General features: G+C 38.5%; 1 protein-coding gene across 4 annotated transcripts in view; it reads right to left on the reverse strand.

Moving 5' to 3' along the window:
• Nucleotides 1-6,605: 6,605 nt before the first annotated feature.
• MAP1B (microtubule associated protein 1B) overlaps nucleotides 6,606-25,286 on the reverse strand; it is a 108,520-nt gene continuing 89,839 nt past the window's right edge. For 2 of the 4 annotated variants that reach the window (XM_043514267.1, XM_038402862.2), the window contains exons 5-7: nucleotides 17,982-24,600; nucleotides 14,200-14,438; nucleotides 6,606-10,999 (exon numbers count right to left, since the gene is read on the reverse strand). In XM_043514267.1, the coding sequence (XP_043370202.1) occupies nucleotides 10,844-10,999; nucleotides 14,200-14,438; nucleotides 17,982-24,600 (7,014 nt within the window). In that variant the 3' untranslated portion in view covers nucleotides 6,606-10,843. The remainder of the gene's footprint in view (nucleotides 11,000-14,199; nucleotides 14,439-17,981; nucleotides 24,601-25,286) is intronic. The other 2 variants (XM_043514265.1, XM_043514266.1) reach the window with 2 other exon arrangements.

Here is a 25,286-nt window from a genome sequence, read left to right on the forward strand (position 1 = left end):
TCTCTCACTGAGCGCTCCATGCTTCCTGAAGGGCTGGAAAGGTCTCTTTGAGGAGTCTCAGAGGTTTGCAGGGGAGCTGATCCATTAAACAAGATCCCCTCCCCTATTTTCAGGTCATTTACAGTTTAAAGGGGAATCACCGAAATCTGGGCCCAGGTTATAGCCACTTAATACTTCTCAGTTTACAATGAAGGGAACCCTTACTCTGAAGGTCAATCTAGTAATGGCAGTTTTATATGAAAAGTAGGAATGAGAGCTGGGCAAAGCTTATGTACGTTTCCACCAGCGATTGTAGGAATATTGTAATGAATTTGCTTTGACTGTATTTGCCCCACTTGTGTGTGAATATTCTATCAAAGGAACTTACTGACAGGAATGGTCACGGGAAAGGCACATACTGAGAGCCATTGATCCTCTTGTACTCAGACTGATCCTGCACCACTGAAGTCAATGAGAGGTTTGTCATTGATTTAAATGGGAACAAGATCACACTCCCTGAAGAGTAGCTTACTCTGTGAGTAGGCCCATTGGTTTCAGCGGGACTGTTTGAGTAGTAAGGTGCTACTGAATTTGTGTTAAAGTGACAAATCTAACCCTAAGTGAATATTTGAGTAGATTTTCAGAAAGTGAATTTAAATGTATTTGTCACAAGCATTTACACAGGAAACCTGATTGTGAGCATTAACCTCCTCCACTGAGGAAAAAAACAAACTACCTACCTCTGACTTAGCTGACGCACAGCCTGAATTGGAATATTTGCAATAAACTGCTTGTGTGTGAGCTACAGAGCAAAAATTATTCACAGAAAATAGCCCAGTGAATAATTTCAAATAGGGATAAAGAGAATTGCACAATCTGCTCATGGATAATCTGCATACAGAAAAATATACAACATTCCAGTAATTACAAATCATTCATACAGCTCCAATAGGAATGGTATATTTATAATAGCCAATTTGAAAATTGTTATAAAAATATAAATTCTAGTGCAATATTTAATTTTTAAAAAATCCTGCTTTAACTTGCAGCATCCCTCCTCCCTGCCAGCAACAATAGTTCAGAAACCTCCAGCTATACATTTCTGAACAGCAAAACAAAATTTAGCTTTCAGATTGGCTTGTTTATTCAGCTTCTTGTCAAGTGTCTGCCTTAAGTTGAATTTGGAATGGAACCATTGAGACCAGTTCATCTCTAATACAACTAGTGAGTACTTGGAACCGTAAACTCCTGTTGGAAATCCTGACTTGTAGGTGCATGAGGTTAATATTAAGTATTTAGGAGGGCTGCTTCAGTTTACCTTCAGCTGTTTAAGTCATAAGTAGCACAGCTGGGTTGAGATAATACCAAATTGATTGGGGCCGAGTTGCGATCAGTTTATGAATCTAAACAGGTGTATATATATCATCTATATAGACATAAAAACAGCACATACATCAATTGTTAGGTATTTACAGTGAGCTATTGGGATTATTAGTTCCATCTGTTTCATGTATCCTTTCTGCATATTTTATGAATACAGATGATAGATTGGGCTGTAATCTGCTCAAGCATTGCTCCTCAGTGCAAGCCAGGTGTAAACCATGATTTGTATGACCCTTCTGCTAGTGAAGTTACTAGCAGACTCGAGCACACTCTGACTCCATGTGTATCAGTGTGTCATTTGGTGATTGTTAAAGTTTTACAGAAGCAGCTGCCTTGAGGTATTAACCTATGAAAACTATTCGCACACCAATGAGGATTCAAGACCAAGCAAACCAATGAGCCACTTTTCTGGATAGTTGATATAGTTGTGCGTTATTTATCGGTTCAAGAGCACATCATCTTAATATTTAAAAAAGAGAAATACAAAATCATGTCACAGTTTAGAAATACTTAAAATGCTGAAGCCAAGGTCTGTTCAGATCTTACAAGATGCCTAGTGCTCTGCATTCCCATTGCAGTCAAAAGTTCCAGTGAACCAAGGCCAGTTGAGGGCGTTCAGCTTTTTCTTAGCAGACATTCAGCAGCTTTTGGTTTTGAGAAAAATGTGCATATCAAAATGGAGGCAGATGTTTAGGGTAGAGGTTAGGGGCTGCTTTTCACTAAGGAAGCCATACTCCAGGGGAGTTGGAGTTGGGAACTGAGGGCAGAATACGGCCAAAGATCATCACCATGAAGGAAGACTATGGAAGCTACTCAGGTAGTAAAATACAGTATAACTGCCTGTTGAGATGCAAAATACCTTTGCTGAGATGCAGAAGAGGGGCTAGGAGGGACTATGGTTCTCACCAATAACAATATGTCTCCCTTTCTGTGGCAGTATTTCTCAAAGGGGCAGACTGGAGGAGGCTTTGCCCCATTAAGGGAGGCTCAAGCAGTCCTGGGCCACATGTAAAATATTTTCCTTAGGACTAGAAAAAACTAGAATCCAGTATCTTATATATTACTGAGTTTTAACCACTCCTTAGCCATTTGCTGAGCTAAAGCAGGAAGACAATAAAATAACCAGGCTTGCCACTGAATCTTTAAAACATGCTTCCCATGTTGTTTAGAGGCAGGCCTCATTGTATAGCTTTGCCTTGTTTCTTTCCATGTTTGTGCATCAGCAGCCAGGCTGTTAGCAGCAGGCTTCTGCTTGGCATAGCACTTGAATTTACTTTTTTTTGGGAGTGCGTATGGTGTGGTAACAGAATGAAAACAGGCTCTTTATAGCTACCTATGACAATAAGTTGAAATTTTACAGCCTCGGGAAACCCTTGACTTGGGGTAGTCTCTAGCTGGCCTAGAACGCATATGGACAACTTCTATGCTGCTTCCCCCCATAATCTTCAATGTAGGACGTTCCCTAGGAGAGAGCATATGGCACTCTTCTCATCCCCCCCCTTAAGGGGCATAGACAACTGGACATAAATTAGGACCACTCTAAACCACACTGGCCCTGGGCTGGCTGCAGGATTGGGAAGCCACAAATGGTTTCCCCATTTCAGCTGCACCTAAGAGATCATTGATGGAGATGAAAACCCCAGTCTATTACTATTCAATGACATTCTAAAATACTTTACAACCAAGAGAAATTTGTTAGTTAACATCAGTAAAAATGTAAAAGCTGCTTTATAATCTATGAAACACAACATAAGGTCTGCAGCGGGGTGGAAAATGGGTTCACCGCAGGCATCACCAAGCAAAACACTCTGGGTCAAATGTTAGTCTCAGTTACACCAGTATAAATCCAGAGTAATGCCACTTTAATCAGTGCTGTTATTTTGGATTTACACCAGTGAAACTGGAAATTGAATTTGGCCTGCATCTTCTTCCGTGTCCATGTGTTATCAGGCTTGTCTGCCTCAGTAACATGAAAAAACTTCTATAGGTCTAAGAACATATATCATTCTGGAGGTTCAAGTTCAAGATTTGTATTATTTGACTTTCCTTCTGTTGTCTTCATCTTGCTATCACACTGCCATGCTCAAGCCAGCTCATGCTACAGAAAATGTATTTGTATATTTTATGAACATAATAGCTTACTGGTGAAATCATAGAAGTTAGAGATAGAAAAGACCTGTTAGGACACCAAGTGCATCCCTGAGAGTGTTCCCTATAGTGTATTTTCTAATCTAGAGTTTTGTCTTGTCTTGTTTAAATGTCTCAAGCAATGGAGCTTCCACCTCTTCCTATAGGAGACTATCAGTCTGATAGATCTCTCCATCAAGAACATTTTCTTTATGTTCAGCCTTAGTTTTCATTCATTTTAGCCCATTACTTCTACTTACCTTACCCATCCCTTCTACCACTCCATCTGTGGTGGAACACCCTTCAAATAAGCAGAGGGTTACCGTATTCCCCTTAGCTATTATTTATGCAATAGAAAAATGCAAGTGTCCATTGTTGAACTCCATGCTGCAATAGCAAACAACACATGCAAAATGCAAATGTATTATAAAAGTGGAGGGCCTGATGCTCCTGGGTGTTGAGAACCACTCAACCATTTATAAGATTGAGCCAGAAAAAATAAAATTGATTCTTCTGAAATACTGTCTTTCATCTTGAGTTCCCCAAAAATGTCATTGTAATTGATGCCATTCATTCTCAATGAGACTTCTGAACAATCAATTTAGTTATCATGGGGATTTGAAAACACTGTATTTTGTTGGTCTAGGAGACAACTAACTGGTTTTGAAAAGATCACCTCTTTTCAAACCAGCAAGAGCTAAAATGGATACATTATAATTTGCTATCTGATAACAGTAATTTTAAAGTGTATTTCCTAAATATGCAGTATTTTATCATATGCTGTACCCAATAATGGAAAACTCTCCTGGATTATAATGAAAGCAAGAAAAAGCACACTATAATATAATGTAGAACTGTTTTATAGTTCAGTATAAAAGTAACATCTGTATATATTTTTTGATTTCTAAGTGGAGATAAGAGTCTCATTTTTTTAATATGTAAAAGGAACAAACTTATCTAAAATTCAAACACTGACACCCATATGTTGACAACAAACCCATGTATTGGATGAGTGTGATTCAAGAAAAGGGAAAACTTACAAATACAGATGGACACTGAATGGGACTGATATACCTTGAATGATTAATAACTAATGATGCCTTCTGGCCTTCAAAAATTAGAAAAGCTATCCCATCTGTTTAGCCCAAAATAGGATCCTCCTATGAAAACAATAGGAAAATAGTTCACAGCATGAGTCACTTTGTCTAAGGAGTTACAGATCAACTAAGGTTGTGCATTCCCTTGCCCAACTATAGAAATGAAAACGGCTAAATGGGGGCATCATCAGTTAGGCAAGATCCTTTCATTATCTGCATATGTATAACCCTTTTTCTTCCTCCCAACCTAGCTAAAAAACTCAAGTTACCGAACAAGAGTCATACTCCACTTTTCTCTGCAAGTGGCCCATTGTACATTGTGTAGATCAAGAAGAGATGGGTGGGTAAGTTGCAAGTTAAACAAACTAGAAATGCGTCTGTAAGATTGAAGGTCAAATTGGGCAAACTGTTACCCCAAGAAATCCAAGCCACATTTTCACACCAAATTATAAACTCTACACCATTTCTTGTAAATCAAATATACCATGACTAATCGGTTCTTCACCCCTAATTAGAATCTGCACATTTGTTTAACTTGTAAGTCAGATCTATATACTTCTATATGTGGAAAATGTCTCATTTTTTTTTAAGTTCTAAACAATGCTTAGTATAATCAAAGTATGTATGGAATGTGTCCTCCAAATTTAGATTATAAGGATTTTGCTCATTTTCATTGTAAATAATTGTTGCATTCTAGAAGTAATAGGAATTGTCAGGCACAAGGAAGGATAAACATTCAAAGATATTAAACCAGGGTATAATTTTGGGATATTAACAGAAATTGCTTGGGGGGGAGAGGGAATCCCAATTGATAGTGGGGCAAATAATGAAATGCAATCCTTGAAATGAATCAAACTTTAAAAAGCCTCCAATAAGAAAAGAAATTTGTTATAAACCAATGCCATCTTCGAGATGCTAATGTAAGCAGCAAAGAAACTAGGAGAGGGTAAATCTGGGGCCCACTTGGCACATGTCCAATAGGAATCAGAAAGTGGCCCTCTCCTATGAGCCCTGAAACTAAGATATACAAACTGAGGTCACCATGTGCTCAAGCAAGTTGAGTCAACCCAACACAAGAAGCTGCAGAATCCCAGGTGTGACCAATGCCTAGACCAGCTGTGTGGAAGGAATCTCCACCTTTCCAGGGCTAAGAGGATAACATGAAGAAGTGGTGAGATTTCATTCCCAAGATTGTATGTCCCCTTCTATTCTTTAACATAAATAAGTGTAGGTTATCTTGCTGAGTCTACACTCTAGTGAGACCTCAAGTAACCATACTTTAGATTCTGAGAGAGCTTGAAAACAATAACTTGAAGCAATTGAATTTTAAACTTGTCCCTTTTGGACCAGTTTAGTCAAAGAGAAGTAACAATGTGCCTTAAAGATAAGTGCACCCGTGGAAGTATGATAAATGTGTTAGTATTAACAAATTGATGATCGTTAGTAAATGTATTAAGAAATCTTGATAATTTGCATTGTTCCTTGATATAGCTTCTGAGTCTCAACTGTAGTCTGTTACAGCTGCTTGCAAGACTGTATTGTTTATGTAGTACACACAATTGGTTGTGACTGTATTTGAGTGGTGAACTATTAGTTATACATTAATGTGGTTCTGGATGAATTGACAAATTGTTGGCTGGTTAAGAATAAGCAAGTATCCTTTTTGAGAAATACTGTTTAAGTTAAAAGTTGAGCTGAAAAGAACCCAGCATTAAACTAGTAAGTTAACACTCCCTGGACTCAATAAAATATTGGATTCTAATGTATAGTTTTTTTATAGATCTAATGTGGCTGAGTAGATAGTGCACTGGACTGGGACGTAAGAGACTTTGAGTCTCTTCTCATCTCCATCACTGGCCTGTCGGGTGATCTTGGACAAGTCACTTCACTCTGCCTCAATTTCCCCATCTGTAAAATGAAAATAATTATAGATCAGGTTTGTTAGATTTTGGCTTTAAAATCTAACAGGCAGCCTGGCAAATTCATAAATTCACACTTACAACACAAAGACAAGAAACATACCAACACCACTTCATTACTTTTGTATTTTATTGTGGAACTGAGTTTGTTTCCTTTACATCAAATATCCTCAATGGAAGAGGGGATATTGCACACAAATATCATAAAAGCACTACATATTACTTTCACTGGAAACTATTTTTCTACATTAGATATGACTGGATAGAATAGAAGTGATGCAGGATTATAAGACATATTACCATACACAGCTGCAGACTGACACAAACACCATTCAGAACAAGAGAGAGGAGTGTGTGAGGTGCTTCTCAGCTGGCAACAAGACTGTTTCTTTCCATAGTTTGGAAGATACATGGCTGCATGCAAACATGTGAAAGCATATTGTACTTCATAATTGCTCTTCTACTGTTGTGATTACAGCCCAGTCTTGAATGAATTTTATGGATAGCTCCTGTCATCTGGAGTGCCTAGCTAGTTAAGTGCAGAGAAGCTTTTTTTTTTCCCTTTCCCTTTTTTCCTTTCTTTTCAATATTTTATGCGGCCTTTTTATTTAGTTATTTGATTTTTTTTGTAAAGTCACAACAAACAGATTTTTTTAAAATAGCAAACATTTTAAATCAGGTGAATAACATAATTGCATTGAAAAAAATGCTTATCACTAGGTTGCTTTGTGTTTTTGTTCAATTATTAAGTGAAAAGATGAAAGCTTACAGTTTCTTTCAAATGTAACCATTATAGTTTTTCCTTTTCTATTAAATCCAGACCAAAAAAATTACCATTTCTCTCAAAATGTTATCATTGAGCAAGAACCTCCGGTGACAGATGAATAAATAGGTATATGACAGAAATTTAAAAAATGCACTGCAATAGGTTCCTTGCAGCTGAATTTCTTGCACTGGGAAGGGTGGAAAATTCCATTAACAAAACTACTAGATCTTAGCAAATGAGTACTGGAATGCTCCTAAACCATACAAGCTACTATAGACAATTAAAAAAAACCCCATATACACAGTTGGATCCATTCACCAGAGTGAACTCTACGGAAGATGGAATTAAAGGAAAGAGACAATGTAGGTCAGCCCCAGCACAAGACTTTAAGAAGGCATGCAAGGGGATCGGTTTAGGTTTGGAAATGGATGTGATCTCCAATGTTAACTCTTCATTGAATTTTATTCAGCAGTGCAGTACTACCATAAAGGTCATGATTGGGAATGTTGTCATGGGTAACAACATCATTTAAGTAGAGTGTTCTTTACACTCAAATATTGAATCTTTATAATTAGAGTAATCAGTATCAAACCATGCTCCTAGAAATCTGTGCTGATCAACAGCGCTCACCATTAACATACATGGTACATTTTGATGACTGTCACTAAACTAATTGTGTATGACTATGACTAGCACAATTAGATTAGCTACACAGGCAGGAAAGGCATTAAGGGCAAGAGGAGCTAATTGGGAAGTTAATAACACTCAAGCTTGGCTGTCATTTAGAATAGTGGATGGAACAAGTATTTCAATATCTCATAGGAACAATGTCAGCTGATTCAAAACAGCTGACTTTCTGTAGCAGCAAAAAATCAAAGTACAGTTTAAGATTGGCTGTAACTGGCTTATTTTAAGTAAAACAAATTATTTGAGCTGTTACAAATTTACCTGGGGCGCTGGAGATTTAAAGTTTGTTTCTGATTTAATTTATACTAATTTACCCTCAATTTCAATGAAGCTACTCCTGATTTACATTGGTATAAGATTAGTCTCGAGAGCATTGCTCATTGTTAATTAGATTTTCTAACAAAGTGGAGAAACAAACTACTTCCAGTTTTGGGAGAGTCTGGAATTTTCTCCCTGAACCCAAAAAGTTTGAAATCTAACTGACATGAGAGAGTAGATAAATCACAAAGAATTGTGGTAGAAATAATACAACTATTCTACCAAATCAGCTAACTAATAAAATATTTTGCCTTTCACTTTGTAGACAAAATAAATGTTAAGTAAATGATTATGAGCTCAGCAAATTCCGCTTGTTTTCACAAAACATTTCCCTTTGTCTTTTGTATCAAAATCATTCTGAGTTATTTTCAAGGATCTAAAAGGAAGACCAATAAATAAAATAGCATTGCTAATGATATCTAACAAAAATATTAAAACAACCCCCACCTACATTTGACAAACAGTAATTCACAGCATTAAATGGGCTACAAGGGCCCAGATTTAAAGGGCTCTGAAGTAGTATAAAAAACCCAAAACATAAAAATTAGCAGTGCAAACACACACCTACCGAACAAAAATAAACTAACAATGTTAACATTTAAAATACATAATACGTAAAGAAAATATAATGAGGTCATTGTTCACTACCTAGTGGAACTCAAAGCCTACCATAAAGGTGAATTGTACAGACTAGCACAAATCTCCAGTTAGGAGGCCTTTACCTTATTTAAATTCTGATGTACAAGTCTACAAACTGAAATGTAACAATATTTTCTATAGTGGTAAAGCTTCCAAGACTTAAAGAGTCCAAACTCTCTTTAATAATGGAACTGATCTGTATGTGGTACTTTTGGAAATGATCTGTAGACACTGGGAACACTTTACAGAAAAAACAAAAACACACACATACAAAGAAAACCAAAACCCCCAAAAACCTGCTTGGCTTATTTAAGATAATCATTGCTTTTTCAATCTTTTTAAAGATTTTGGGAGAATTGTGAGTCTAACTACCACTTTGTAAAGAGCAGTCAACTGGCATTTCAACTCCTATTTTTTGTGAGTGCTAATAGATGAATTTAATCATTAGGGGTTTTCCCCAAAAATTCTTGGCAGTTAAATGTTTTCAATAAATATGTTACTGCAATATCATACTTCATTCTCACCAGAACCTCAAACAACATTATGTATTTCTTACAAAACTACTAAAAAAAGGCCTTCACCTGAAATTTTTTTCTTTGCATTTTCCTGTAAACAAAAACTTTTGTTAAAAAGTCATCTATTAAAAGTTCACACAGAGCTAAAAAAAATTCTTCTGTACATTTGTTCCCATATTCACTCTTAAATTAACAAATAAAATAACGTAAGACAAAGGAAAGTAAAATACTGTACAGACTCGCTGAGAACCTTTTTCAATATACTGTGTTTCACTAAGTTTTGCATTTCTGACACTGGATACCACTTCAATCTTGCTTCCGCAGTACAAAAGCAGCTTGCAAAAATGCTTGTCTTGTTTTGTTGAGCTGTCCAGGTGTACCAATGAAGTGTTCAGCCAACATACATAATTCATAGTACCAAGCTGTTTGACCAATCAGATAGGCTTCTAGTACCACACATGCACACTCACACTTCTTTACTGGTGTAACTATAATCCTAAACAGATGTTTTATAAACTTGCTGTCTCACATTAAAAAATAAGTGCATTAAGTATCTTTGTACATTCAAGTCACTTTCTAAGGCAATGTGTCTACTGTATGTACTCCCCAACTGCTTTGGTATTTTGCTTCAGTAAATTGGCTGTTGACTTGAGTGTTTAAGCATGCAGGTTTGTCAATTCTGAGAGGAATGAACAGATATTCACTGGGAGCATGCCTTAGACCAACATATTTGCATGTTAAAAGAAAAGTTTTAGAGTTCTGAATGGGGTTCAAACTACTTGCATATTTAGTCTATGATAATTATGTTACGTCAGTATGCAGAGTTCAAATTAGTTAATGGCTAATGAGTGTTTAGATCTTACGTCCCTTCAAAGCCACATTCAGTTTCCTTTTATTATTAGCTCACATAATTTTGTAAACTAAGGCCCCCTTTCCTATAACTCAGACTGATACACATTTAAAACTTTCTTTTCACGTGAGAGCATAAGCAGATTGCAGTAAGCAATACATCTATTGCCGTGAGACTAATGCAGACCCAATTATTTATACATTCTCCTCCTACCCCTCTCTCTATTTCTCTCTCTCTTTGTGATTCTTTCGAGGGCAAATGCCTCTACCTGGCAGAAGTCAGTTGGGTTTGCTAGTGCATGGTTTCCAAATGTTCAGCAGAGATGAACCAGGATCTGTAATTTTGCAGTAATCTGAACCCTACTGTGGGAATACTGTTATTTCCCTCAGCAATCAGCAAAGACTGAAAAATATTAGTGACTTACATCACTGTGACACAGTATAGCATTTGGCAGGTATATAGTTCAGCAGTTGAATTAGATGGGTTGAATTTTTAGAAAAGGTATTTTCAAACTGAAGAATTTCTAGAAGTAAAGTTTAATGTTGTAGTGTATGGCCTTGTTTCTACAGTTCAATCTTGCATGCAGGGAAAGATTCATCTTGCATAACAACAGTGCTGCTGCTTGCCAAAACCATGATGTTGAGGTCCTGCTGTTTCTCATGGGTCTCTTGATACCATTCCCTCATCACTTCTGAATCATGGGTTGGGATTAAGGTCACCTACAATATGGAATAGGAAAACTCTTTAGGAATGGACAGAAGAAACAACTGATGTGAGAACAGAGTCTTGATGCTAAAGTCATAGTTAACAAGTATATTTTCCTTTTGGAAGCAAATGGGTATTTTAAGCAAAAAAATATGCAGGATATAATAGCGGCAAAGAAATCATTTACCAAAAGAAAAACCTGGATATGCAAGGTATTACTTTGCATGGAAGCTAAATCAAGGGTCTCTAAATGAAAAAAAACTAACTAAAGATTGCACTTACAGTGCTGCTGTAACCCACCGGTGAGCATTTTCCATGTCCCCTTCTGTGCTGATCCACAGAGGATATGAGCTACTGTCCCAGACACAGAACATTTGTGTTTTTAACTCAAACTGTAGCAGCTCCTGCTTTTACCTCAGAAGGTCCCTAACTTCAAACCCTGATGTGTTGACCAAAACGACAGCCATCACACTACAATTCTATAGACTGCGGAGGTACCTTGTGGGACTAAGGCAGCATGTTTAGTCTTTTATTTATTATGTCTGAAGGGCAAATGAGGTGCCCTAGGATTACATGTTTGTGACATAAATTCATGCAGCATTCACAGCTTCAGTAGCTAGGATCCCTTAGGTCCAGATCTTGCAACGAGTACAATTAGGGCATTTTGAAATTTATTATTATTATGATAAGATAATTTTCAAAATCCTTTCTACATCACAATTTGTGCACATACAGTAACACTGTACAATACTAAATGCCTACAGCTCTTATATATACACAACAAATAATTCCTGGAAAAAGACAGAAAAAGCAACACAAGTTTAATACAGATATTTCTAAATGTAACTGTTCCTATGCTAGACTACTTGGGAAAAAACTGCAGAATGCAGCCAGGCAGTGACTGACTGGGGCAAGCAGGGGCAGGGCAGAACCAGCCAAAGCAGAGATTGCTGCATTGGGACAGGATGGGTGTCAAATGGGGACCAGCCAAAGCCATCCCTCTCTCCAGTGCTCTGAAAGACCCAGAACTATATAGGGGAGACACCCTTACTAAGGGGGCACTAGGATCAGGTGGTACTTCCCCTTCTGTCCCCCAACTCCCCATGTGACCTTGGGAGAAGCCTGCAGAGTGGAGCCAGACAGACTCCAGCTAGTAGGGGTGGAAGCAGCCAAAGCAGGGACCTTTTGGCATTTGGTCATTCTGAGAACTTTCCACAGTTTTATACTTTCTCTGCCTTGTGCTGTTTGCTCCAGATCTCTCCTTCACAGTCTTCCCCTCAGCTTCACTCCATACCTACCCTTCTTCTCCCCTGCTCTGCCCCCTCTCTTTCCTTTTGCTTTCCATTTAGCTGATACCCTTCTAAGTAAACCCACCCTAAAAAACTAAACAAAACTGTTAGTACCCATGGAACTAATAAATGAACATGACCTTTTTGGACATCCCTTTGTTCCCGCTGCTTGTATATTAAACCCCTTCCATCACCCAGTGTCTACCTTCTCTATTTACACAGTAAGCTCTTCGGGGTAGGGACCATCTACTACTCAATATCTGTACAGTGTCTAGCACAATGGGGCCCTATTTTGTTGGCCCTTTAGGGAATACTGCAATAAACATGACTAATATTAATAATAGTTCCAATAAGTACAATCTTGTTCCTTAAAATGTATCCTTCTCTTCACAGATTTCCTGATATGCTGAGTAAATTCCATTAAATAATGTTGAGTTCTTGTTTTATAAAAAGCTGGAAAGACTCTCCTTTTCTATAGGAAAGGAGAAGTTTAACAGGATGGCTTTGGAGGCAACATTTTAATAAAACTGTGTTTAATTTTTTTTATTAATTTGAGCTGCCAAATGTATGATCTCTATTCCTCAACGTTTTTCCCCACATGAAGAGCACAAAAAGGTCCCTTTCCTCTCTGATATTTATTTTGGTGACACAGATTTGGCACTCAGAAAATGAGTCAATATTGAAAGAAAGTAAGAAAGAAAGACAGAATGAACTGGATATAGCCATATCAGCCACACTAGAAATAATCATTATGGCAAGGAATCTGGATATCAAATTAACTGGACAAAGAAAAATAAAACTGCTTTTATCTAAACTGTGCTACTCAATTACAAGGAATTGGTATAAATAAATAATCTATTTAGGCTTATTGTAAATAAGAATGTTATTAACATAACAGTTGCAACTGAACGTTTATTATGCCAGCTATTGTGGAAAATTTTACAAGAGAGGACAGTTTGTTTGTTAGTCTTTCAGGGAATTCTTGCATCATTAACATGGCTCTTAACAAACACCTTTTACACAGTAGAACCTCAGAGTTACAAACACATCAGGAATGGAGGTTGTTTGTAACTCTGACCACCACATTATGGTTGTTCTTTCAAAAGTTTGCAATTGACCACTGACTTAATACAGCTTTGAAACTTTACTATGCAAAAGAAAAATGATTCCCATTTACGTTTAACGCAGTACTGTACTGTATGAGTGCGTGTGCTGCAGCCCGATTGCATACTTCCGGTTCCCATTGAGGTGTGTGGTTGACTGTTCATTTCATAACGCTGGTGTTCATAACTCTGAGGCACTACTGTATTACACATCACCATGCTGCTGCTAAATGGACAATACCAAAGCTGAAGATGAATAAATTATATTCTACTCTGCACAAAGGACACCTGAAGATACCACAGAATATAACATAACATTAGGTATCAAATGGATTTTAATTTAATTAGCTAACTGTTTTTATGGACCAGATACTAATGCAAGCCTTGTTCCATTAGGTACCTTGAAAAATCTGCTGCTGTGCTTGCACATACACACAGCATGCCCCATTTGATTTTTGAACTGATCTAATATTAGCACGGTATTTCCTAATTTTTAAGAACGTGGATGTCTGTGTTAAAGAACCTAGCTCCATATTTAGGTGCTCAAATTGGCCAAATCCCTTGAGTCTGCTCTTGTTGCTAAGATCACATGGGCTTGGCTGAGCAAGTACCTTTCATCATGCCTCTAGGCTAGGAGGATTCCAAAACCTGATCCTCACATATGTCGCTCTTATTAAAAGAGAAATGAGGGAGTGTTCATCTATAGTACACCAAAGGATTCTCTTCTAAACAAGAGCCATAGCTTAGTAGCTTCTCTTGCTTCCTGTGGTTACTTTTATAATGATTTTAATTCACAAACAGAAATATTGTTAGAGAGCCTACCTGCATGTTACTTCCCCACTGAGCCTTGCCCTCCAGTAGGGAGTCCAGAACAGCCCTGCTTGGTTCTTCAGCTGCAGGATCATTCCCACTCACCACGTAGTAGGATGACCTCACCCTCTTGAAAAACTCTACATCGACATTCTTGCTATTACTGTGGTTGGGAATATATACCAGGTCCAAGTACACTGGAGGTCCTGGAGGCACAGCAGTGGATTTTGCTGGTTTACTATTTCCAGGTCCTTTTAAGATAAGCACAAAAGCCTGTCACTTATTGGTGAAAACACACATTTATGAGCTACCATTATACCATTAAAGGTGACATTCTTTTTTGAGAGGATTAGCGTTAGTACCTGAGTCACACAGCCATTGCTGTATTCCTGTGCACGCTGCTGCACTTATGTTGTTATCCTATTATATCTAACGGCATACTCTAATTTGGTTATATCCCATATATGCTTTATTGGGAGAAAAAGAACAGAATAAACTTAACTAGCTACTGATACAACAAAAATTCATAACTGTATTCAAGAATTATCCAGTCACTGTGATTACTGAATTACTATTCAATTAATGAGATTATTTTTTCTAGAACAATAATAGCTACAGGACCTTCGAATTCTCTTGCATGCTTGATAACACAACTCTCTGACACTTTTTTTTTTTCAAGACATCAGTGTCGTAACTCAAGGCCAATCCTGCTTGCTTTACTCATGCAAACTGTCCCATTTCCTTCAATGGGATTATCCGAGTGTGAAAAGAAACAGTGTTTGGCTCTCAGTTATAGTATGCAGGCTTAGAACTTGTCTTGAGACTCTTGAGAGATCATTATGACAAGGATGGGAGATAACTGTTGATATTCTAGGAGTTTCTTGCAGGAGCCTACTATATGTACGCAAAGCTAGAAGAAAGGGAGGGAGGAACTTGGAGCACACTGAAACCTTCTGAAGAGAAGACCCAAAGGAACCAGAAAAAAAAATATGAGCTGTACAGTAAAGATAGACTTTAAAAACATTGAACTACTTTGTACTCGAAACCTCACAGGGACATTTTAAAGTAGTCACTTAAGACCAAGGGTTGCCTACTGGAGAGGATTGTTAGTATGAAGGACAGCATCTCCTCTCAAAGACTATTTTATATGGACAGGGGAGGGAAGGAAACTGCGCAGATTTTCCTGTAGTTTTCATTTCTTTATTGTAACTCAGCCCAACCTTATATTCTCCTGACTTATGAAAGGAGTGATCACAGTTGGCATATATACATGTCAAAAATAATCTTTTCTAAATTTCTGCAATAGTATGCAAAATATAGGATTAATTTTCAAAGACAGCATGTACAATTGTGCCCATACATTTGAGCACCCAACAATTTATGTACACAAAGATTTGATGGAGGTGTAGATACTCAGAAATCAGCTCTTGTGTGGATGGGGCAAGTTACATGTCCATATGCATGTGCAAACATCTAATCTGTGCTACCCAACTGAACGTTTATGCACATAGGTTAGGTAGATGCAATTAAGTATGCCTACATTTGAAAATCTGGCCCTATATTACCAAGTTTGGGGAAAGCTTCATTTTGCTACCAAGTCTTAGGATGCACGTGTCCCAAAAAGAGGGTTTTAATTGAAAAAAAAAGTGTAAATTCTTGACATTTCAACAATAATATAATAAAAGACACTTATCATGCACAGGATAATGGCATGAGCTGGAATCATAACTTGATCAATAACAAAATCTGTTCTATTAATCTCAGTGTGTTACAAAGAGTGCAGTTAAAGTACTAAGTGACCTATGCAATATATTTTTCATAAATTCATAGATTTTTAAGGCCAGAGAGGCCCACTGAAAACATCTAGCCTGACCTCCTACGGAACACAGGCCATAGTATTTCCCTGAATTAATTTCTGCTTCAAGTCCAACAGCTATCGTTGGAACTAGAGCATAATTTTTAGAAAAGCATCCAAACTTGATTTTAAAATTTCCAGTAAAGGAGAATCTACCACAACCCTTGGTAAATTGTTCCCAAGGCTAATTATCCTCGTTACAAAATTGTACCTTATTTCTAGTCTAAATTTGCGTAACATCAACTTACAGCCATTGGATATTGTCATACCTTTGTCTGCTAGACTAGAGAGCTTTCTGTTATCAAATTTCTGTTCCCCACGTAGGTGCTCATAGCCTGTGATCAAGTCATCCCTTAACCATCTCTTTGTGAAAATGAGCAGATTGAGCCCCTTGAGTCTTTCAATATAAAGCATGTTTTCAAATTCTTTAATCACTCATGCTTCTTCTTTGAACCCACTCCAATTTTTCAGCATCCTTCTTGAAGTGCGGACATCAGAACTGGACATAATACTCCAGTAGCAGTTGCGTATTTCATAATCTTATGTCATAAAAATATATAGTTTCTGTTCCAGCACTACAACATGCACTGCAGGTTTTTTTGTTCTCAGAATATATTTGACACCAGGCAGAAGTTCAGTGGGGAATGAAATGTGCTGTGGACTTCATCTTACTGCAGCTCCAGAAAGAATGTACCAACTATTCTTCTGCATTGGAAGGCCAAGAATAGTGGAGCAGCATACACATAGGGAGGATAGAGATGGTGGAGTGCCAGTTTGCTAGGAGCATATCCTCGTCCTGCAGCTTCTGCACAGGTGAACTAGGGAAGGAAAAGGTTTTCTATACCCTCCTCTCTCTGCCTGAGATAACACAGATTTTGCTCAAAAGATGCTATTTCTCTATATGGGATGAAATACATAGTCTAGTAGAAATACACTCTATTTCTGTTGTGATAATAATAAGCCACTCAAGATTTGGGTTTTTTTTAATGTAATCAAGTAATATAAAGTTAAGTGTGGATTCATGATCCAGTCAGGAAAAAAAATTACTTAACCCATAAAACAAAACATATCAAATCCCACATACAACAAATTGGTCAATATCTGAATTTTTAGATTTTATTTATATCTATACAGAGCTATTTCTGTTTTAACCATAATTTTTGTACTGACAACTGAAAACCACAGTATTTTATATCAGATTCTGCAGATTCCTAGCTGCAGGATGGGTGCATTGTATTACAGATTATTCTTCAATTCAACAAGCCCTCAGAGTAAGCCTGCAGGGGAACTGTGCCTTTTCAACTATCTACCCTGTAAATGAGATTTACAGTTTTGTTGAATGAACAGGAACGTCTGTAGGAAATAATCTCCCTATATGTTTAGTAAACCACCACCATCAGAAGGTAGCCAGACTTCATGGAAGTGCATGCTTAGATAACTGCCTGTCTTCTGAATACTTAATAAGGAATAATGCACTGGAACAGTAAAACACATCTAATTTCCTATTACAGTCACACAACTCAAACTAATTAACGGGGCTTGTTCACTTTACAATTTTATGTCTAAATTATGTTTATAATGAAGAAAATAGTTGCTTACTATTCATTTAACTTTTCACATAGCAATTTTCAGCTTAGCCAGCTGGCTAACAAATTGGACAAATAATAATTGCACTCTATATTTCATACACTGCCTCGTTAATTGTTTGATATCTGAGCAAATTAACACATCTATTAGCTTTTTCCAGATTAAAGAGTTGATTCAGTGAATTTAAATGTGAAACCTTATACTATAGATTTTAATAAACATGGATTTTCCTCAGGCACACCTCACAGGCCAGATGATCAGCTGATGAAATATCAACATAGCTCAATTATACCAGCTGAGACTCTGGCCCCACATCTTTTCCTGATACACACAGGTCCTGATCTTTCCTTACCTGAAGTTGCAATCTTTGCAGACTTTGATGTTGTGGAATTTGTTGCATTCTTGGCCTCCTTATCTTTTTCCTCAACACGGGAAGATTTTACTTCTGGAATAGAGATATTTTTCGCTGCTTTCTCCACAGACTCTTTTTTCTTTGGAGAAGCTGTTTTGGAAACTTTGTCTAAAGATTCCTTTAAGCCACCTGGCTTTGGTGAAGCCACCTGCTTTGATTTCCCATCACTTTTTTTGGCAGGTGAGGAAGACTTGGTCTTCGTACCCAGCTTTTTAGTTTTGGTCTTTTCTTTCAGATCCTTCTTCAAAGGTTTGCCTAAATTCTGATCAACAGGCAAAGCTTCTGGGTCTACCATTGAGACATCTGGGTGCCGGGGTGAAGGACTGCGGTCTTGCATTGGGACTGGTGGAGGGTCAATATGTTTGTATGTAATTGTTTTATCAGTTGGAATGGTTTCAGATTCATCTTCTGAGTCAATGTTAGCATCTGCAGTAATAGAAGGGCATTCTTCAGTCTCTGGGGGAACATCTGAATCGGTCTGAGATGGAGCAGACTCGCTTACTGAGGTGGGAGGAGTTTCATCACACTGGCGTGCTTGCTGTTTTCCTCCTGAAGGTGGCTGGGCTCCTCCAGACTGGGTTAATGGCTTTTCTTGTTCTTGAGACTGTTCTTCACTTGCAAACCACTCCAGGGGATTCGGGTTGATAAATGAGGGTGAAAGTTCAGTTTTGGGATGCTTGTATTCACAGGAAGATACAAGGCATAAATCGACATCTTGACGGGTTTCTGCTAGAGATGATTTTTCTGCAGCAAAATGTACATCTGTCTTATAGGAGTAACTAACAGCCTCAGGCGACCTCGTTGTTTTCCCAGGTGTCTCATAGGCATAACTAACAGCCTCAGGTGATCTCGTTGATTTCCCAGTTGTCTCAAAGGAGTAATCCATGGCTTCAGGTGACCTGGTGGTTTTCTCTGTTGGCTCATAGGAGTAACTTACAGCCTCAGGTGACCTGGTGGTTTTCCCAGTTCTCTCATAGGAGTATTCCACAGCTTCAGGTGACCTGGTGATTTTCTCTGTTGGTTCATAAGAGTATTCTACAGCTTCAGGTGATCTGGTGGTTTTCCCAGTTCTCTCACAGGAATAATCCATGGCTTCAGGTGACCTGGTGGTTTTCTCTGTTGGCTCGTAGGAATAACTAATAGCCTCAGGTGACCTGGTGGTTTTTCCAGTTCTCTCATAAAAATAATCCATGGCTTCAGGTGACCTGCTGGTTTTTTCTGTTGTCTCAGAGGAGTAACTAACGGCCTCTGGTGATCTAGTGGTTTTCTCTGCTGCCTCATAGGAATAACTAAGAGCTTCAGGTGACTTGGTGGTTTTCCCAGTTGTCTCATAGGAATAACTAACGGCCTCTGGTGATCTAGTAATTTTCCCAGTTGTCTCACAGGAATAACTAACGGCCTCTGGCGATCTAGTGGTTTTCACAGTTGTCTCATAGGAATAACTAATGGCCTCAGATGACCTGGTGATTTTTTCAGTTTCATCTTTTTCTGTGGAGGCTAAAGGCTCTGGACTATGTTTTGTTAGAGAGTCTTCTATTGTGTCATGTGTTACTGAGGTATGGTAACCAAATATTTTATCTGAGGATACATGAAGTGATAGTGATGGTGAGTGACAAACAGCAGTTGTTTCTTTGATCGCAGGAGGTGAATCTGAAAAACTAGGAGAGTATAAAGGAGAGGATTCTCTTGTAGTTAAAGGAGATAAATCAGACTTTGGTGAAAGCTTTTCTCCTAGGCTCTGCATCTTTTCTGAGGTAAATGAAGAATGCAGAGGCATATCTCTGGGTGGCATGACGCCTGAGAGAGTTTCCTCTTGCAGTGGAGAAGCTACCTGTGAAGGTGTATGTTCTGATGAAGTTGAGGGTGAAGCTTCAATCTGAGATACTGAAATAATCTCTGAAAGATCCTTTTCTTGAGTATAACATGTCTGCTCCACAGGTGATATCTTATGTGAAAAAGTAGGTTCCTGTATCTCTGAAGGACTATAATCTACTTCAGTTGGTCCATTTTCAGATATATGGTGTACACTAGTGCCTACTGTGGGATGTTCTGGAGATTGTCTACTGAAGTCCATTGCCAAAGACTGCTCAGGGGACTCCTGACTGAATTCTACTGACATAGTTGACTGCTCAGGAGATCTGTGCTCTTGCACTGGTGTTCTTGATTTTGCAGTTTTAGGTGAAAAATCTGGTGGAGAAATTGACATGGGTCTCGGACATTCTTCTTTAGATGGAGACATTTCTGTTTCCTGAAAAATTGTTGGTGTTTGTACAACAGATACAGAAAGAGAATCATCAACTTCTGTAGAATGTGGTGATCCAACCTCAGCATGTAAAGAAGGAGATACATCATCTGTAGTAGGCTCTGGAAATGAACTAGTAGCAACAGAAGCTGTGGAGACAGAAGCAACTCCTTCTATATGTGAATATGTGTCTTCTGCTACAACGTCATCAACGGGAGTTGCAGATTTGTCAGAGACTGTACCTTCAGATATTGACATTTTGGTGTCTTCTTTAAAGGATCCAAATTGGCTAACATCTATTTGTATAGGAGAGACATCTCCTGCTAACTTCCTTTCATCCAAAACAAGTGGAGACTGAGAACTGGTAGTTTCAATATCCTCCATATTCTTTTCTAGACCAAAACCTTTAGCAGGCATAAACGCCATACCTTTTTCATCTTTCTGTCCTTGGAAAAGATCCACAGAGGTGACTTCAGAAACTGGGCTTATCTGAACAGGAGACTCTTCTTTTTCACTTTTCTCCTCAAAATGACCCTCAGTCAGTCTGGCAGTTGACTTTATATCGGTAGTCAAAAATGTATCATAGGAAGACTCTGAACCTATCAAAGGTGGACTTCGTAAAGGAGAGAGAACTTTTTCAATAGGCGATTCTGAGTCTGGCACAGGCTCATCCATAGGGCTTATTCTGGGTTTTGCAGTCTCATCTTTGGCATCACTAAATTCAAAACTAACTGGAGCATCTGCTGCCTTTTCAGTGAGTTCAGAAGGAAGTCGGCTGGTCTTTTCATCAGTGGGAGACTGATAATAAGGTGTGTGGCCTGCACTACCAGCAGCAGATTGTGCAGGAGACACCACTTCTAATGTTTTATCATCAGGGCTGACAAAGTGCTCTTCAGTGACTTCTGGATGTTCATCAGGCAATGCAGTGAGCACTACAGGTTCAACTGATGCCTTAATCTCATTTGGAGTCAGAGAAAAGTTTACACTACGTTCACTTAGTGGTGTTTTAGCAACTGGTGATGGAGGTGATGGACTCAGAACTGGACTTTTAGCTGGGCTATGCTTTTTTTCCTCAAATGCCTGTGAAAAGGTATCTTTGATTTCTAATTTAGCAGTACTTTTGATTTCATTTTCTCTTTGATGGTACATTTCTTGAAAGGAAGATTTGCAGAATCTATCTTCCTCTAATGAAGAAGGGGGTGAGAGAGTAGAAGCTGAAGCATTATAATCTTTACCTTCTGTGGCATCTGTTTTTGATCCTTCAGATAAACCATTGAAAGCATCATGAAGTGGAGAGAGTTTAGGTCTAGTATATTCTTGAGAATATAGTGATGTCTCATACTTAGTAACATTTACAAATTCTTGAGAAGGTGATTCACTTTCTTCGTTGTTTGTTTCATCACTCATGATATCCCGAGGAGTTGACATTTCATCCATTGGTGTTGGCTCACTGGATATTTCAATGGTAGACTGAGTATAACCTGAAGTAGCAGTGAATTCCTCATGTTGGTCTTCTCTATTTTCTTCATCGGAAACAGTTGCTTCACTTTCTGAACCCCCAGGTAAAGTCTCATCATGTATAGAAGATGCTGGTTCAACAGCTGGGGACTGAGGTTCAGAGTGTTTAGTTGGTGTGATTATGAGTAAGCCATATTTATCTTCAACTTCACCAGCCTCTGCAGCTTTGTCTACCACAGCCATAAGATAATCTTCTTCAGCTTCGATTTTTTCAGTTTCCTCTTCTTCATCTCTGACATCCTCCATTTTGTCTTCCTCCTCAGCTTCTTCTTCAGGCTCTTCAGTTTCTGCCTTTTCAACTGTCTCTTCCATGTCTTCTTCAGCGCGCTCATCCCCTGCCTCAGATTCTGCCTTTTCAACATATTTATCTTTAGTTTTAGCATGTTTATCAGCTTCAGTCTCTCCTATTTCTCTTGCCATGCCAATATCCTGTTTTGTGATGCCCACTGTTGCTTTTTCTTCTTCATCTTCATCTTGTTCCTCAGCCTCCTCAGTCTCTGCCTTTTCTTCATAATCACCTGCTTCGGATGATTCCTCAAAACCAGTTCCTTCATCTTCAAATTTTTCATTGTCATCAACCCTGTGCTTTTCAACAGGCTCCAGCTCTTCAGGTGTCTGTTCACATTCACCCTCAGCTTCAGTGGTTGTTATGCCTTCATCAGGAGAGTCAGCAGGTCCTTCACTATCTAGTTTTTCTTTCTGGATTTCATGTGCTTCCTTTTGTTCTGAGTCAGCTAGTTTCCCTTCACCTTCTATTAACTCTACCTGAGGCTTTGTTTCCTTTACTATTTCTACTTCTTCAGCCTTTAATTCTTCGAAGTCTTTTGTTAAATCCTCTGGTGAAGACATAAGGGATCTCTCAGCTTCAAGTTCTTTTCCATTAGCTACTACTCCAGCTGCTGCTGCTGCTGCGGCAACCGCTCCCACTGCAGCCACAGCAGCTTGTGTTTCACTGACCTTGCTCTCTTTCTTTACCGTCTTAATTTTGCCTTTTTCCTTTGGTTTTCCAGCAGGCCCAGCTTCCTTTTTAACAGATTCCTCTTTCTTTTGTGCTTTAGGTTTTGTCACAGGCTTTCGGGCTTCAGTTGAAGGAGCAGGTGTTTTCTTTGTTTCTTTTGGAAGCTTTTTAGTGTCTTTTTTGGATTCTTTTTCTTCCTTTTTAATTTCCTTTTTCTCTTCTTTTTTAGCTTCCTTTTGGGGAGTTTCTTTCTTTAATTCTTTTTTAGACTCTTTTCTCTCTTCCTTTTTCACTTCCTTTTTCGCTTCTTTCTTGATTTCTTCCTTTTTAGGTTTTTCCTCTTTCTTGGTAGGTGTTTTCTCCTCTTTCTTAGAAACCTCTTTCTTTGGTTTTTCTTTGTCCTCTCTCTTTTCTTCAGATTTTACTTTCACTTCCTTTTTCACCTGCTTCTCCTTTGCAACTTTTGGTTTGACATCTGCTGCTTGTTTTTCAGCAATTTCGGATTTCACTAGCTGCTCCTCCTTAACTGTCATATCTTTTTCTGTTACTGAAGGTTTTGTCTCTGCTTTTGCTGGTTTTTCCTTTTTTACTGTAGTCTTTTCCTTGCTTTCTACTTTCTGAGGCTTTTCTGGAGGACTAGGCTTTGCTGGTTCAGATGCTTCTTCTTTAGATTCTTTTCTGACAGTCTTGGTTGATAGTGTCTTCGTGGCAGGTTTGAGACTTTCCTTGCTGTCCGTTCGCTGTTTCAGCTTTGCTTGTTTCACTGCTGGGCTAGGTATGTTACCGGTAAGGTCTTTCTGTGTAACCATTGGTTGTTTAAGGAAATCTAAATGTTTGAGTTTTTCCAGTCCTTCTAGTATGTTATATTGAGTACCGTTTCCTGGAAACAAAACTCTGATTATTTTTTCTGCAGGATTTGCTGGATGCCAAACGATCAGTGATGAGACTGAGGTCAAATAGGATACTGGAATATCTACTTCCTGACCATTTGGCAGCAGTAATTCAGCTTTATCTTTACTTGTACTAGTCCACTGCTGCATAAAATATTGCATCTCTTTGCTGTTTTTGACTGGATTGAGCACATACATCTCAAGTTTGCCTACTCCCATTTTTTGAAATAGAATAATAGGATCAATGGTATTTCCTATGCTTCTAAAGAGAGGTTCTGGTTTCATAGACAACTTATTTAGATACTGGAGAGTGAAACAAGCTTCTTCTATGTTTCTTTTTACCATAAGATTAGGATCAGGGTTTTTCAGATTTTCAGGAACATTGAGGAATACAACTCCTAAATCAGGTGAGATCAGATTTTTCATCCAGTCACTGTTGGTAGTAGAACCTTGTGACTGTTCCTCTTCTAACTCAGCTATCTTTCGTTGAAGCATGCTATTGATTCCTGGTAGATTATCATCCCCAATGTGGGTGAGCAGAATGGAATCCACTCTGTCTAAATGTCGGATAAGTTTCCAGAAGCAAGATTTTCTTTCAGATCCCCCATTAATAAGCATATTGAATCCATTCACTGCAAACAATGCAGAGTCCCCTCTTCCACCTGGGAAAATATAACAGCAGGGTTTTGAGAGCTTCAAGAAACCTCCAGATGTTGGCGGTTCCAAAATATCAAAGGGTGATGGCACTTCTACTGATTCTGACAGATACTCTGTGAATTCAGAAAGTCCTTCCATTTCAGGCAATATGGATGCTGAGTTGAGTTTAATGTTAATGAAGTCTTGAAGGTTATGTCTGTCAAGGTTTGAATTTTTCCAATCCCCTTCCTCAGGGCAAAACAGAGTTAAACTGGCTTTGTTGGCAGGGTGTGTAGTGCTCAGTAATTCACCAATCTAGCATTGGAAAACAAAAAGACAAAAAGTAGGTGTAAATTTATATTTTATAATAGAAATGTCATATAAAAATATAACATAGCAAGGCTGTCTTTGGGTTATAGTACAAGCTACACTATAAGCTTCAGACTAAAGATACAACATTCCTTTTTATTCTTTTTCACATGACAGTAGCCAATTCTAGGTGCTAAAGTAATCTGTTACTATCAGCTTATTGCTGTACTGTTTTTAAACACAAAGAACCAGACTGTGCCTGGCCTCTTCTTGGGTGCTGAAGGCACCTCTTGCATCCTTCACAGAGAGGCTGGGTACAATGAGAGTCCTTATGCTCAGAGCATAGCGTGAGGATTCCGTGGTGCCGGTGCTGCTAGTAGTGCTACTCAATGCAAATGAACTATGAACCTCTCCACTTCTCCTAACCAGCCAGTAGAGCTGGCACACCACTCAGGGGAACACACATTATACCCTCTTTAGGGGGCATGATATATCGGCGTCCCACAGAAGCTCCAGGATGCATCTGAACCACAATACTTCCTGGAGCTCTTGCTGGAGCACGATGCCTCTGCATTATTCGCAACATGGGGCTGTATTCCACAATTCTGCCATTATTTTAATGCCTTTTGAATGGTCTGGTGCCAAAAAAAGCAGGCATCACACCAGAACTAGTTTAACTGCTGGCCAGCTCT

The sequence above is a fragment of the Dermochelys coriacea genome, chromosome 5 (assembly GCF_009764565.3).
Source record: "Dermochelys coriacea isolate rDerCor1 chromosome 5, rDerCor1.pri.v4, whole genome shotgun sequence".
In the NCBI taxonomy this organism is placed as follows: domain Eukaryota; kingdom Metazoa; phylum Chordata; order Testudines; family Dermochelyidae; genus Dermochelys; species Dermochelys coriacea.